Source organism: Notolepis coatsorum (genome assembly GCF_963971535.1).
Source record: "Notolepis coatsorum genome assembly, chromosome: 19".
NCBI classification, from domain to species: domain Eukaryota; kingdom Metazoa; phylum Chordata; class Actinopteri; order Aulopiformes; family Paralepididae; genus Notolepis; species Notolepis coatsorum.
This window is the reverse complement of record NC_140183.1, coordinates 76394658-76411770: the sequence shown is the minus strand read 5'-3', so window position 1 is coordinate 76411770 and position 17113 is coordinate 76394658. Positions and strand designations below refer to the sequence as shown.

Below are 17113 nucleotides of genomic sequence, written 5' to 3'. Positions count from 1 at the left end.
TCGATTTACCATGTTTTTTAACAATACATTTTGTATCAACCGAGATGATTTGATCACGCGGATAATTAACCTCTCCGGTTCCACTGCACTAGCATGTTTGTTGGTATTGGCGTTTAGAATTCGGAGGGAAATTCTCCGATACCGCTAGCGTGTCTCCCCTGGTACCTCATAGTATCTGACGATGTTGATGGTCCAGGCACAGAGGCCGGCTGCGGCTGTAGACTTGGTCCAGACCAGGTCTGGGTGGAAGTCGGGGTTCCTCAGGTACTTCTGCTTCACCACGTTCAGACACGACTCAGGAATGTGTTCCTTGTCGTACGACACCAGGGCCTGCAGGAAATCATCCACCTGCCAGGATTAAAGACACACGGACGCCGTGTAACGAGTTGACGTTTAGTATGCATAATTGTATACGAATATGACAGCTTGACAGTTACAACAAATGAAAGCTATTAGTCACTCGGTGCCGATTAAGTCATCGTGAACAATTAATTAGTGGATATGGAGGAAAGAAAATAATGTTTTCTTGCATATGGTCGTAAACATGTACATGTAAAGTCCTGATAAATAAGTATGTCTAAGATAAGATATTCCTTTATTGATCCCCCTTGGGGAAATTCGGGTGTCATAGCATCATGGGGGAGGGGACGTACAGGTATGGGCAGGGTAATAGTCCAGTAAGACATACATATGGGCAATATAATTATAGTACAGATAAAAATAAGCAGTGTAGACAATATAATTAACTCTGAATATAGAATATGAGCAAGTAGACGGTGTAATCAAAGGTGCAGACGTGGGTCTGGATGCCCCATCAGTTATATTACACGTTAAAATAAATATGGGCAATAAAACACTGAATACACACTATGGCACACGGTAGAACGGTGTTCTCTGAAAGCTCCTCTCATAGTGTGAGTATCCTCAGAGAGGATACAGCCAGCCAGCTGTAATGTGAGCCTGGGAGCCGTGCTGCTGGGCAGGGCAGGGGGTCATGGCCCGCGCACAGATTAGATTGGCATTAATCAGGCAGATGTGATTGACATGGTGACAGCTTAACCTTGCCCATGAAGGCCCGTGCCGCCTTCCAGCTCCGCTCCTTGGGTACGCGGCCGCGGGGGGCGAGCAGAACCATGACAGCCGCCGCCACGTTGATCACGGCGGCGGGAGGGTTGGGGAAGGTCTTCAGCTCCGTCAGGTTTACCTGAGAGGAAGAACCGCAATGTCACCTAAACGCACCGTCGTTCGTCCGTCTGCATCGATCGACGGTGAGGTCTGGAAACGACGGTTCGTGAATCTAAGGCTATGTTCACACACTGCAAGCTTTAGTGCTCAATTCTGATTTATTGCTCAGATCCGATTCTCTTCACATTATTCGTGTGAAATGTGGCCAAGATCAGATTCCAGTGTGAACTGGTCACGCTCCTGAACTGACCCTCATGCGCAAATGAACAATAAAGAAGATGGATTTAAACATTGAGGACACTGAAGTAACAGTTTATGTCTTCATTTATAAATTGATGTGCAGTGGAGGCCAGCTAATCTGTGAGCAGATGGTAATGGGGGCGAGGAGGAGGTGAAAGAGAGACATTTCTTCTTTTAATATGCTTTCAAACACAGACTGGTAATGATATGTCTCAAGTTTTGCTTGTACAGAAGTATCGCCCCGAATACCTATAAGGTAAACTCTTCACTGTCCCTCCACTGACCACCTCCATCACAGCTGTCTTCCATGTTTGTATTCACAGAATGACTCCTGCCAGCGCGGAATTGTGATGAATGTCAATCTAGAGTGACGTAAAAGTCGCATGACATGACTGTTCAGAGTGAGGTCGCATTGCAGAAAATCAGACCTGTATCTGATTTAGGACCACATATGAAAGTGGCCCAAATCAGAATAGAAAAGATCAGGCTGTTGTGGAAAATTCCTTTCATGACCTTTTGTTAACACCTCCCTCCCCCCTTCCTGTGCCCTCACCCCTCACCTATCACCTGGTCAATCCCTTCCCCCGCCCCTTTCCAAGTCAGGGAGCTTGACCCAATTCTCCTGGCCAGAGAAATATTCGATTTACCACGTTTTAACAAAAAACATTTGTATTAACCGACATGATTTGATCATGTGCATAATTTACCTCTCCGGTTCCAACACACTGATCACACTGTCATGAAAAAAACAGATCCGAGTTCAGATTCAAGACACTTTTGCCTGCAGTAACACAGTAACAGAGCACCTTGTTGAGGGTGTTCAGTGCTGCTGTGGCTGCCTCCAGCGCTGGCTCTGCCTTGGTGAGGTCCATCTCACACTCCCTCTGCTTCGCAGACACCTCCGCCTCGATGACAGCGACCTGCACAAAAGGCACCAATAACAGTGAATCACGTGAAGAAAATGGCTGTGTGAGCACTGTAAGTACCACTCTAAGTACCACTGTTAGTACCACTGTCAGTACCGCTGTTAGTACCACTGTAAGTACCACTGTTAAGTACCACTGTTAGTACCACTGTCAGTACCACTGTTAGTACCACTGTAAGTACCACTGTTAGTACCACTGTAAGTACCACTGTTAAGTACCACTGTTAGTACCATTGTTAGTACCACTGTTAGTACCACTGTAAGTATCACTGTAATTACCACTGTTAGTACCACTGTAAGTACCACTGTTAAGTACCACTGTTAGTACCACTGTTAGTACCACTGTAAGTACCACTGTTAGTACCACTGTTAAGTATCACTGTTAGTACCACTGTTAAGTACCACTGTTAGTACCACTGTTAGTACCACTGTAAGTACCACTGTTAAGTATCACTGTAATTACCACTGTTAGTACCACTGTTAGTACCACTCTAAGTACCAATGTTAGTACCACTGTTAGTACCACTCTAAGTACCACTGTCAGTACCACTGTTAAGTATCACTGTTAGTACCACTGTCAGTACCACTGTTAAGTACCACTGTTAGTACCACTGTTAGTAACGCTGTTAGTACCGCTGTTAGTACCACTGTACGTACTGCTGTAATTACCACTGTTAGTATCACTGTTAGTATCACTGTAAGTATCACTGTTAGTACCACTGTTAGTACCACTGTTAGTACCACTGTAAGTATCACTGTAAGTATCACTGTTAGTACCACTGTTAGTACCACTGTTAGTACCACTGTAAGTATCACTGTAAGTATCACTGTTAGTACCACTGTAAGTACCGCTGTAAGTACCACTGTAAGTACCGCTGTAAGTATCACTGTAAGTACCGCTGTAAGTATCACTGTAAGTACCACTGTTAGTAACACTATAAGTACCGCTGTAAGTATCACTGTAATTACCGCTGTAAGTACCACTGTAAGTATCACTGTTAGTACCACTGTAAGTATCACTGTAACTGAGGGGTACAATTCCCTGACTGTATTGAGAGTATGGTATTATTAAACCACTACTTAGTTATGTACTTTAATTACTGGCCATACAGTACATGATATATCTGGTGAACACCCACACAAGAATACGGCAATGACAAAGAAAGTTCTAGTTAGAGGTATTTATTATTATTAGAGCAGCAACGGTAGGTTACAGATTGAGAATTATAATTGCGCTTGTAAGGCGAAGAACACTTAAAGTAGGTCAAGAGTGTAAGTCCATGAGAATAGTAAGATGGGTATAACTGACGCCACCTGTAGCATAGTAATTACATAAGGCACACTCGTAGTCGGCTGGAGACACTAGGGGGTTCCCTCCGGTTGTAAGCCGGCAGGGCAGAGGAATGTTCGGATGCAAAGTCTGGGTCAACGAGGAATAAAGAAGCTCCAGCTACGGGAGGCGGTACATGTACTTCCTTGATCGGCAGACAAAGCAGCAGCTATAATCCAAGTATGCTCGACAGCATGGATGAAAGCTAGCCAGCCTCTGGTCCTAGAGGCGGGCTCGAGGGATGCTCCTCACAGGGGTAGATCCCACACAGCAGTGGGGTAGACGGTTCTCTGCTCCAGCAGCCACGATACCAAAGCAATATAATCCAGCCGGAAAAGGCTTTGCATTCGCCGGTGTAGATTCTCCTGTGCACTATACTTCACATTTAACTAGGTCGAACTTGACGTTATTTCACTAAACTATGACACTTTTGCTATCCTATTCGCACATATTATAAGTGCTCTATTTAGACGCAAAGTTGCTCACTTCACTTGGTCGTTGACTCGTGGTGAAGGCTTTTACTAGTAATGAACGAATCGATACTTTGAACGAAGTGCTGCTGTTTCCACCTGCGCCGTATTTATACGTAAGGTGAATTATCTAGTGCCAACCTCAGTTCTGTCTCGTATTACTGCGCAAACCTGGACATGTTGAGACATGCCTTGGCGTTGCCTTTGAACTTGCCGTTGGGGGTATGGTCGTTGGCGCCTAGGGGTCGCTGTCCAATAGGAGAGCGAATATTATGGTCTGGTTTGTACCCAGGTAAAGGGATATTCCGTGTATATATACAAAGAATATACAAGGGATATCAAACGATATACAAATATTATACAAGGGATCTCAAGCAATAAATATATATATTCGGTTTAATCTGACCCTTTGTAACAATCACTGTTAGTACCACTGTAAGTACCGCTGTAAGTATCACTGTAATTACCACTGTAAGTACCACTGTAAGTATCACTGTAATTACCACTGTTAGTACCACTGTAAGTATCACTGTTAGTACCACTGTAAGTATCACTGTTAGTACCACTGTAAGTACCACTGTAATTACCACTGTTAGTACCACTGTAAGTATCACTGTTAGTACCACTGTTAGTACCACTGTTAGTACCACTGTAAGTATCACTGTTAGTAACACTGTTAGTACCACTGTTAGTACCACTGTTAGTATCACTGTAAGTACCACTGTAAGTATCACTGTAAGTACCACTGTAATTACCACTGTTAGTATCACTGTAATTACCACTGTTAGTACCACTGTTAGTACCACTGTTAGTACCACTGTAAGTATCACTGTAATTACCACTGTTAGTACCACTGTAAGTATCACTGTTAGTACCACTGTTAGTACCACTGTTAGTACCACTGTAAGTACCACTGTAAGTATCACTGTTAGTACCACTGTTAGTACCACTGTAAGTACCACTGTTAGTACCACTGTTAGTACCACTGTTAGTACCACTGTTAGTACCACTGTAAGTACCACTGTCAGTACCACTGTAAGTACCACTGTAAGTACCACTGTAAGTACCACTGTAAGTACCACTGTCAGTATCACTGTAATTACCGCTGTAAGTACCACTGTTAGTACCACTGTTAGTACCACTGTTAGTACCACTGTTAGTACCACTGTTAGTACCACTGTTAGTACCACTGTTAGTACCACTGTAAGTACCACTGTTAGTACCACTGTTAGTACCGCTGTAAGTACCACTGTAAGTACCACTGTAAGTACCACTGTTAGTACCACTGTTAGTACCACTGTTAGTACCACTGTCAGTACCACTGTAAGTACCACTGTCAGTACCACTGTAAGTACCACTGTTAGTACCACTGTTAGTACCACTGTAAGTACCACTGTTAGTACCACTGTTAGTACCACTGTAAGTATCACTGTTAGTACCACTGTTAGTACCACTGTAAGTATCACTGTTATTACCACTGTTAGTACCACTGTTAGTATCACTGTTAAGTATCACTGTTAGTACCACTGTTAGTACCACTGTTAGTACCACTGTTAGTACCACTGTAAGTACCACTGTTAGTACCACTGTTAGTATCACTGTTAAGTACCACTGTTAGTACCACTGTAAGTACCACTGTTAGTACCACTGTAAGTACCACTGTTAGTACCACTGTTAGTACCACTGTTAGTACCACTGTTATTACCACTGTTAGTACCACTGTAAATATCACTGTAAGTATCACTGTTAGTATCACTGTTAGTACCACTGTTAGTATCACTGTAAGTACCACTGTAAGTACCACTGTTAGTACCACTGTTAGTATCACTGTTAGTATCACTGTAAGTACCACTGTAAGTACCACTGTTAGTACCACTGTAAGTACCACTGTTAGTACCACTGTAAGTACCACTGTTAGTACCACTGTTAGTACCACTGTAAGTACCACTGTTAAGTACCACTGTTAAGTACCACTGTTAGTACCACTGTAAGTACCACTGTTAGTACCATTGTTAGTACCACTGTTAGTACCACTGTTAGTACCACTGTAATTACCACTGTTAGTACCACTGTAAGTACCACTGTTAAGTACCACTGTTAGTACCACTGTTAGTACCACTGTAAGTACCACTGTTAGTACCACTGTTAGTACCACTGTTAGTACCACTGTAAGTACCACTGTTAGTACCACTGTTAGTACCACTGTTAGTACCACTGTTAGTACCACTGTTAGTACCACTGTAATTACCACTGTTAGTACCACTGTTAGTACCACTGTAAGTACCACTGTTAGTACCACTGTAATTACCACTGTTAGTACCACTGTAAGTACCACTGTTAGTACCACTGTTAGTATCACTGTAAGTACCACTGTTAGTACCACTGTTATTACCACTGTTAGTACCACTGTAAATATCACTGTAAGTATCACTGTAAGTATCACTGTTAGTACCACTGTTAGTACCACTGTTAGTACCACTGTTAGTACCACTGTAAGTACCACTGTTAGTACCACTGTAATTACCACTGTTAGTACCACTGTAAGTACCACTGTTAGTACCAATGTTAGTACCACTGTTAGTACCATTGTTAGTACCACTGTTATTACCATTGTTAGTACCACTGTTAGTACCACTGTTAGTACCACTGTAAGTACCGCTGTTAGTACCACTGTTAGTACCACTGTTAGTACCACTGTTAGTACCACTGTTAGTACCACTGTTAGTACCACTGTTAAGTACCACTGTTAGTACCACTGTTAGTACCACTGTTAGTACCACTGTTAGTACCACTGTTAGTACCACTGTTAGTATCACTGTTAGTATCACTGTTAGTATCGCTGTTAGTACCACTGTTAGTAACACTGTAAGTAACACTGTTAGTACCACTGTTAGTACCACTGTTAGTACCACTGTTAGTACCACTGTTAGTAACACTGTAAGTAACACTGTTAGTATCACTGTTAGTACCACTGTTAGTACCACTGTTAGTACCACTGTAAGTACCGCTGTTAGTACCACTGTTAGTACCACTGTTAGTACCACTGTTAGTACCACTGTTAGTACCACTGTAAGTACCGCTGTTAGTACCACTGTTAGTACCACTGTTAGTACCACTGTTACTGTTAGTACCACTGTTAGTACCACTGTTAGTACCACTGTTAGTACCACTGTTATTACAGCCCATGACGGATCGGGAGGTCTCTCACCTTGTGTGTCTCTACGTCCGCCGCCTCTCTCTTGCGGCTGACTCTCTCCGTCTGGAGTCCAATCTTGGAGATCAGCGCTTCAGTGTCCTGGTTTTTAGCGGTCAGCTCGGTTTCTTGGGACGCCAGTCTGGCTTTTAGATCCTCGACCTAATCAGAAAATAAAAAAGGAAAATTCTTGATAATTTACTAGAGCAAATGCTTAAAGGAGCACGACGCCAACATTATGGGAAATGCGCTTACCGTCTTCTCTGGAGTCAGACAAGAAGATGTATATTTTCCCCCCGTGTGTGTTCACTAGAAAGCTATCCGGCTACAAGCTAGCCTAGCTTAGCACAAATTAATTGAAGGGGATACGGACCACTAGCTTAGCTTAAACCTCCGGGGGAGAGGTGTTTTTGCACCTTGCAGCCGGATAGCTTTCTACGGAACACAGATAGGAGATTTGTATCCATCTTCTCGTCCGACTCTGGAGAAGGCCCATAAAGAGATTTCCCATAACGTAGCGGCCCATTCCTTTAATTAGAATGAGGAAACACAACGAGCATAATAAAATCAATGTCATACTCCTCCGGGGGCAAATGTAGAAAAAGATTTAAACCGAAAGCTTATCGCCGCTAATCTTCATAACTCATAACCTCGGACGTAAAGCCGGAGTCCTAGACACACGTACCTGCGCCGCGGTGGTCTGCAGCTTCTGTAGGCCGCCGACCAGCCGGTCCATCTTGTTCCGGAGCTGCGCCCGGCTCTTCCCCAGGAGGTTGCCGTACAGGCTGATTTGCTGGAGAAAGCTCTTGGGGGTGGTGTAATTGTACCTCTTCTCATTGCGCTGGTATTTTTCACTCGCCTGGTTGACACTGGTGTGAACATAGGCCATGAAAAGACTGATGGATTCCTGGACGGCGGGCTGTAAAAAAAAAAAATAAGCAGAGGAGGAGGAGGGTAGGGGGTGGCGGGGCACACAGGGCCGCTCAGGATTGAGTAGGGTTTAACATCCAGCCGAGCTGATGTGGCCTGAAATATTATCTTCATAAATTCCGAATTCATCTACAAGTTTTGCCATTTCACTTGGCTAGCCCTGACTTACTCAATCTGAAATGTAGGTGCAGCTATAGCAGGAGTGATTAGGCTTTGAAACCACTGTGAAAATGATGTGTTTGGAGGCGCTGACACGGAGCCTGTAAAGCATGCACGGCGTCTGCGTTCTCCCCCCGTGCCCTCCAACTTTCTCCACGCCGCGTGGCGCACCACACACCGGGGGCCGCTGTACTACATCCCTGCTAGGTATTTATCATGCGGTGCTCAATGACACACAGCCTCCCATCCATCATACTGTTAGGGATCAATTAATGCAAAAACAAATGAGCACAGAATACAGGGATCAAACCTGACCATAACTCATTAAAAAGCCATTGTTAATGATCAAGGATCCAGTAGGGGGGGGGGGGAGAAAAATCATTATTAATTAAGATTTGACATAATGCTTTTTGACAAAGCATGTTGGACTCGGTTGAGATGCAGAGCGAAGTTGTTCATTGATTCGCCTCGTGCTTCAGATGTTTGTGGGCCGGGCATCTCCACCTTAAAACAAATGAGCATTTCACTTCTTGTTGCCCGGAGTCTTTAGCAAGATAAACAATCAGAGATTGTTGTAGGATATCGACGGCTTTAGACGGCCATTCCTCGCATGTTGCGATCGCGTGTTTCGACTCATTGTATGGGATGCATTTCCATAGTCTTTGATGATTCATGGGGAACTATCTGAAACTAAAAACAATGTCTTACTTTTTTGTTTTATATGTACACTCACATGTGCATTTTAAAGGTGCTTTAACACTTTGACTGCCGGGAGCCGTCTTTAGACGTCTTTGCTGGCCATGCTAAAGTTGCCGGGGGACGCTGTACGTCGTCTTTATATCAATATTTCAAAAATCTGCGATCGGATTCATAATGTCCCTCCGCTGGGCTGAGATCCACCAGCAGGACCCACTGAGCTCTCTGGCGGTTCAGGAGCGCCATCTGGTGGCCGATCGGCGCAAGCGCTTAACAGGAAGCGCATTAGAGGTTTTGCTAGACGTCCGTATTGCTTCCGGCCACTCGGTACATGTCCCGTGACTCTAGCTCGTCACTCTACATAGCGATCGATTGCCAATAACTCGATAAACAACATGATTTGGACGTATATACCATTATACAAGCTGGAGATGGACCGGGTAATAATATATCCCATAATGATAAAATTTCTACTCGACGATGATCGCCCAACGGCGCGCGGAGACTGGGGTGAGTTTCAGCGTGTAACGTTACCGTCTTCGATAATAACTGATATTATCAACATTTGACCCACATTAGATGATTGGTATAACGCTGCCCACGGAATTATAAACGCCCCCTCGCCCATCCGGTCAACATCAGATGACGTGTAGTAACTTCTAGAAGTACGTCTAGTTGGAATTTTTTATATCGCGCTGATTGCCATCAAACTGTATTTCATCATCAATATACAGATACAGCACTCAAAACTCAAACCTCTCATGCCTCTCTACCACTCTCTACCACTCCTCTATTGTTCTTGACCGGGCCAGATTTCACACCTCCACTTCCTCCCACAGGCTGGGCAGATTTTCATCTTAAATTTTTATTCGTCCCAAATGTCCCAGCCCCATCAGATTTCTTAGCTTTTTTCACTGTTTACTTATCATGCATTGCAACACTATTATATGGTCAGTACCCCAAGTCAGACTGCTCATATAAAAATTATTTTGGGGGTCTGTGGGCAGTAGCCCCCGACCCCCTCCCTGGGGAAGCACTTAAGTTAACTACTCTCCCTTTGTTCCCCCAGCCAACACCCCCGGAAAATTAACACCTGAGTAGACTTAAGTGGCACACAAGCAGCAACAAGCAGCAGACAAGCAGCAGAATTGGTTTGATTTTTGAGCGCTGCGTCTGTAATGCATTTGGGGCTATATATCACGTTCTGGAGAAAGCTGCAGAAAGAGATGAAAACATACTTATACATTAGACCATACTTTACTATGAATATGTGAATGAAAAAGTTTAACGTTGCTACACAATGAACAATACATATAGGACTTTGAATGGGCCCTAATAATGGCAATGTAGCAATAGAATTTAAAAAGTTATAGCCCTGCAAAGAAGGGGACTTTCTCCATAGACAAATAGCGCTGGCAATCTATGGTATATCATTAATTTAACCTTAGGCAACCAAAGTGTTAAGTGCTATTGTTTTCAAGTTTCAAGTTTGTTTATTATTTGTCATAATAAAATACAGAATACTTTATGATGAAATGCTTGTTTCTGTATGAGCCTCTGAGAGTGTGCTACATACAGTAAAAAAAAGTAATTAAGAAGCAAGTCAAAAGTAAGTAAAGGAATGTTCAGTCAATAATCAATATACATATATACAATACACTGTACAATACAGAGTAAAATGAGTAACAGTGAGGTACAATGCAGAAATGAGATGAGGTACAAAACAACATTTGTTTTGTAGATGAGGTACAAAACAAATGAGGTGTGAATGTAGTGCAAATCTCTTTTTTTTTTCTTTTTTTTTTTTTAATATGTGTTAATTAGCTCTACATTCGGACAGTCATCACTGATATAGAGTGTTTGGTCAGTAACATGGGTCTCCCAGTCCCTCCACTCTGCAGTAAACACAAAATACATTCCCACTTCATCCAATCAGGAGAGAGAACCCTAGATATGCTTTGACTTATTTCAAGAAATCTTGCCAAGCCAAATTTGCTATTGTAGAGCTATTATTTGAACTTATACAACGGCATGCAAATTTCTCGATTCTGATTGGCTGAAACAGTCAATTTACACGTGGGTATTTGTCATAACCCAACGCTCTTGGTCCCAGGACCCGCCCACAACCGCATTACTATCACTCCGCCATGCACGTTTTTAAGAAGTGAAAGCAAGATGGCGGACAAGCCGGACAGTAACATTACGAAAGGATATGGTCATAAAGACTAAATGAAAAACGATTCTGTCACGGCGAATGTCTTAGTTTCTTAAACAATGTTGGATGATGTAATTGATGGGTCATGAGTCATTGTGGAACAAAATAAAAATTGCGCAAATTGATTGATTGATAAAAAAAAAAAAAAAAAAGATTGACCTACTTTCTATAGAAGCAGCTGGGAGGTGCACTGTTTTAAGTGAGCGTGGACTATTGAATTGATTGATTGATTGATTGCTAATTTTATTACTGTCCGCCTTGTTTCCAACTGGTTAAGTTTAGGCACTCTTTCGAAGTTGGTTAAGGTTAGAGTTTGTCTTTAGAGCAGGGCGATAGACCATCAGCCCTGATTCCAAACTCTAACCTTAACCAACTTCGAAAGAGAGCGACTTCGAAAGAGTGCCTAAACTTAACCAGTTGGAAACAGCTAATTTTATTACTGTCCGCCTTGTTTCCAACTGGTTAAGTTTAGGCACTCTTTCGAAGTCGCTCTCTTTCGAAGTTGGTTAAGGTTAGAGTTTGTCTTTAGAGCATGGCGATAGACCATCAGCCCTGATTCCAAACTCTAACCTTAACCAACTTCGAAAGAGAGCAACTTCGAAAGAGTGCCTAAACTTAACCAGTTGGAAACAAGGCGGACAGTAATAAAATTAGCAATCAATCAATCAATCAATTCAATAATCCATGCTCACTTAAAACAGTGCACCTCCCAGCTGCTTCTATAGAAAGTAGGTAAAAAAAAAAAAAAAAAAAAAACTCTTATAGGGAAAAGAAAACTCCCCACCCCACTTATTTTTTGTTGTTTTACCTACTTTCTATAGAAGCATCTAAGAATGAAGTTCTATAGAAAGTAGGTTAAAAAAGAAAAGTTGGAGGCGGTCAGGTGGTGTAGCGGAGATTGCGCTCGTCACCAACGCAGGAGACGCTGGGTTAGAGCCCAGCTTTCGGCGTTGCTACCAGCTTGGCTGGCCGTTCATACTAATACAATTGGCAGTATTAGGGGGTGGGATAGCTGGCGGGTGGGAATCTGGCGTTGTGGACAGCGACGCCTACAGGTCAGGTCTCGGCGCTTGCTAAGCGGGGCAGGACTTGGTGGAGATAGCGTGCCCTCCCACGCGTTACACTCCACCAATGAGAGTCCTCGCTGCCAAGTGGAAAGAGTGTCACTGGCTTGACGGCGCACGTCTCGGAGGAAGCGTGCGTTCGATATCAGGACACCCTTGTACCGACTCGTAGGAGAACATGCGAACAACACCAGGTAGGGGAGGGGGGGGGGGGGGGGGGGGGAATTGGCACAACGAGTAAATTGGGACGGAGAGAAAATCAGAGAAAGATAGGAGAAAGAGAAGGTTAAATAAAATTTAAAAAATTTAAAAAAAATTATGTGTTAGTTTGTTGGATGTCTAGTTGAAAGACAGTTGGATGTCTTAGTTTGTTGGATGTCTAGTTGAAAGACAGTTGGATGTCTTAGTTTGTTGGATGCCTAGTTGAAAGACAGTTGGATGTCTTAGTTTGTTGGATGTCTTAGTTGAGAGACAGTTGGATGTCTTAGTTTGTTGGATGTCTTACTGAGAACAGTTGGATGCACTTCCGAGCTGCTTCCACATGGAGGCAACTTCTCTTTTTTTTGGGAACTACTTTTTCTGGCGGATGGTTTTTTCAATAAATCTTCAATTAATGTGTGTTTATTGTATAGCAATAAGGTTGGATGAATGTGCCAGTTGTATAAAAGCCATTACACCACGTGCAGTCGTGGGTTGTGAGAATTAGACCATGCCTAGGGGGGTCTGACGACCACCCCTAGGCATGGTCTAATTCTCACAACCCACTCCTGCGCGTGATGTAATGCTTTAATGGGGAACACTTATTTTAACAAACAAAAAAATACCACCCATCCATTGACAAAATTGTGTCAAAAAACTATTATCCGACAAGTTAAACCGTTGGTCACTAATATTAATTCCATTCTCAGTCAGGCTCTCAGTAGTCAAGACCCATATTCTCCCTAAGATCAACTTTCTGGTAAGCATGATTCATTTACCGCCACCTCCAGGATTTTGGGAGAAGCTACAGGGGCTAGTATTCAAATTTATATGGCGGGAACAACATCCACGAATCAGCAATTCCACACTCCAAAACAGTAGGAAAGCAGGAGGGCTATCGGCTCCTAATTTTGAACAGTATTATTTCTCCTTTATGCTCAGGCCGTTGCTAAGATGGTTCAATAATGATTCAGACATACCATGGGTGAATATGGAGAAGCACATTGTATCTCCATATACACTCAAAGATATCCTCTTTTCTGGTCTATCCCAAAGCTTTTGCCGTACTAAATTTGGCCCAATTATAGCACATTCAATTTGGAAATATATTGCCGAAATGGGACAGTGGGACACAAAATGGCACCTAGATACCCCTTTTTATTAGAACAACTTTTTACTGTTGGGTGGGAAACCAGTTACATTTCCCAATTGGCAAAGACAAGGTATTCACAAACTATCTGACATATACAGTGAATACGGTCTCAGATCCTTTCAAGAGCTCAAACAAATCTATAATGTTCCTAGTACATTCTTCTTTTTTTATTTACAGTTGCGCACTGCAATGCGCACTTATGGTGTCCCATGGAATCAGCCTTTACCAGTTCATCCTTTAATGCTTATAGTGAGTGGCATAAATGTTAAAAGTGGTTTTGTTTCTGGGTTATATAATAAAATACAAGGAAAACTAAACAGAACTACAGGTAATATCACTGTCTGGAACATATATTTAAAGGATTACAACGCCTGCATAAATTGGCAGAATGTATGGGATAATATTCCGTTAACCTCTCGTAATTATAATAATCAATTAACTCATTACAAATATATACAAAGATTTTATCTGTCACCCAGGAAACTCTGTCAAATAAACATTTTACAAAGTCCCCTATGTTCTTTATGTCCGCAAAAAGCCATAGGAACATACATACATATGATGTGGGAATGTCCAGGAGTACTAGCTTTTTGGGCCAAGGTTGCATTATTTCTCACTGATATAACGGAGATAAACATACCTTGTTTGCCACACATTTTATTATTAAATGATGATTCATCTCTAAGATTAACACCTCACAAAAAGAGTGTTTCTGGCCGGTTTAACGGCAGCAAAGAAAATGCTCGTAATGAGATGGAAACCACCTCATAGTCTCAATATTCACCGTTGGAAGCTGTCTTTCTACCAAGTCTTGAGATTAGAGGCATCCAGTGCTAGAGCACAGGGCGCAAGGACAGAATCGATTCAAATTAGGGCTGGGCAATTAATAAAAATAAAATCGCGATCTCGATTCATAGACCTATGCAATCTCATTTCTAAATTATGACTTAAAAATGATGACGATTCAGACTTGAGTTATTTTGTATGTTACAAGAGACTTAAGTTTAAGTCAAGCACCTTCATATATGTTATGTTTAAGTTTAAGTCAAGCACTTTGATATGTTATGTTGTCTGTTTAAGAAAGAGTGCAATAAATGATTTTATTGAAAAAATAAGAATCATGTGAGAGAATCGTGATCTCAATTCTTAGAGAGAAAATTTGAGCAAGAATCGCCCAGCCCTAATTCAAATATTACTTACTGCGGCCCAGAAGGTAAAATCAGTACTCCACTAGGTTGAACACTTGTACTGTACCTTGACACCAGAGACTGAATAAAAAGCATGTTGTTTTTCTGTTGTTGTATTTTACTTTGTAACAGGATTAGAGGGTAACTAACAAACACAATTATGATTTACGTTGGTTTTTCATTTCATTGCAATTCTTTTTTAATAATAAATAGTAAAAATAAATAAATACCACTTACAGGCAGCACCTTTAACCTGGATCTGTGTTCATTCATACACACACACAATGGTACACATATGGTACACACACTCATCCAACACACTTAAATCCACACAAACACGCGCACTAGAGAAAGTAGCCGTCTGGCACATGGCTCTGGCACATGCTCACACAGGCGCTATGCGATGGCACTTCCTGTCTGTGCCAGCTGTGCCTCCTGAGAGGGTCGTTACGTGCTTATTAATCACTCTTCTCTCGTTAACATAAATGATCCTGGGTACTGATCGTTCCACCGCCATGAGGGAAAACAATGTAACGCGCCCGCAGCCACTGGAGTCTCCAGGCATGTGATCAGCCATTTATCAGCATCCCGGCACACAACTAATGATGAGGGATCTATGGAGAAGTTAATACAGCTGCACTGTAGTAATTAAAAGATGTTCATTAAAAGTCTAACTGAGTCTTCCTTCCGCACGAGTCTCATTATGGAGGACAAGCCAAACACGGAGAAGATATGCCAAAGCCATAAGAGCCCGACAACCGTTATTCTTACATTATCATATATATAACCGCCGCGGTCATATTATAACCGTCTGCGTTACCACACCTGCCCCCGTAAAGCGGGAAATCACACTTATGGCAAGCACAGAGAGACTCAGAAGGAGCTTCTATCCCCAGGCCATCAGGATGCTCAATGAACAATAAGCAAACCATCAACACACCCACAGCACACATACACTCAATTTAAATAAACAACACACTGTAGCACCCACTTTACCACTTTAGACACACTAGATGCACCTCACCACTACAAGGTGGCACCACAAGCTAAGCTATACCTCACCATTTTTTGTACCAGCTGTACATACTGTATATATAGATACACTGAATAATTTTGTTGTTTACACTTGTTTACGTACTTGACTTCTTGACTTTCTATTTTATACTTATTATACTTATTTTATGCCATCTTGTTATTATCTAGCACACTCTCAGGAGCAACACAGAAAGAAACATTTCATGCAAAGTATTCTGTATTCTGTATGACAACTAATTAAGAAACTAATAATAAAGAAACTTGAACTTAACCCCTTCATTACAGATAAGACCGTCTGGATGATAAGCTGCTTTCATCAAACACAGACCGGTTATGATACTGTACTACTGTATGTCTCCTCAAGTTTTGCTTGTACAGAAGTATCGCCCCCAAATAGTTATAAAGTAAGGTAAACTCCTCACTGCCCCTCCACTGACCACCTCCATCACAGCTGTCTTCCGTGTTTGTATACACAGAAGGACTCCTGCCAGCGCAGAATTGTGATGAATGTCAATCTAGATTGACGTAAAAGTCGCATGAATTCCGACATGACTGTTCAGACTGAGGTCGCATTGCAAAAAGAGAAACATTTACATTACATTTTCATTTAGTCATTTAGCTGACGCTTTTATCCAAAGCGACTTACAGGTTCTGTACGACAAGTCAGCAGGAAGGGTAACGATGTTCATCAAACAGTGCTGCAACTTGGGTGCTGCAGTGATGAGCAGCACCCAAGCCGTACTGTATTGTACCCATTCTGCAATCTGTTAAATAAAGTTGTCATTCATTCATTCATTCATTCATTCATTCATTCATTCATTCATTCATTCATTCATGAGTGCATAGTAGTAAAGACATATTAGTATAGTAGGAAGAGTGCATAGTACAAGACAGTAAGAATGTTAGTATTAGTAGAAACACTGGAGAGAAACACTGGGTCCTGACGCCTCACCTCGATGCCTTGAATCTCCTGGAGGAACCTGAGGCTGACGGACTGCAGGGCCTCCGGGGTCCAGTCGTGGAACCAGTCGATGGCGGTGCAGTGGACCAGGGCGGGGAAGCGGCGGGCCCTGACGCGCAGGACGCTGCCCACCGGAGACAAACACAACACCACCTGCGCCACGGGAAGCAGG

At 42.5% G+C, this 17113-nt stretch overlaps 1 protein-coding gene across 1 annotated transcript in view; it reads right to left on the bottom strand.

The window, feature by feature from the left end:
• The window catches only part of LOC311246560 (dynein axonemal heavy chain 11), a gene marked incomplete at its 5' end in the record, with an annotated part of 186316 nt that overhangs the window by 60241 nt on the left and 108962 nt on the right, over positions 1-17113 (bottom strand). The window contains 6 exons of the mRNA XM_084336710.1: positions 166-348; positions 1061-1204; positions 2232-2345; positions 7359-7505; positions 8029-8262; positions 16933-17094. Coding sequence (XP_084192836.1) covers positions 166-348; positions 1061-1204; positions 2232-2345; positions 7359-7505; positions 8029-8262; positions 16933-17094 — 984 coding nt within the window. The remainder of the gene's footprint in view (positions 1-165; positions 349-1060; positions 1205-2231; positions 2346-7358; positions 7506-8028; positions 8263-16932; positions 17095-17113) is intronic.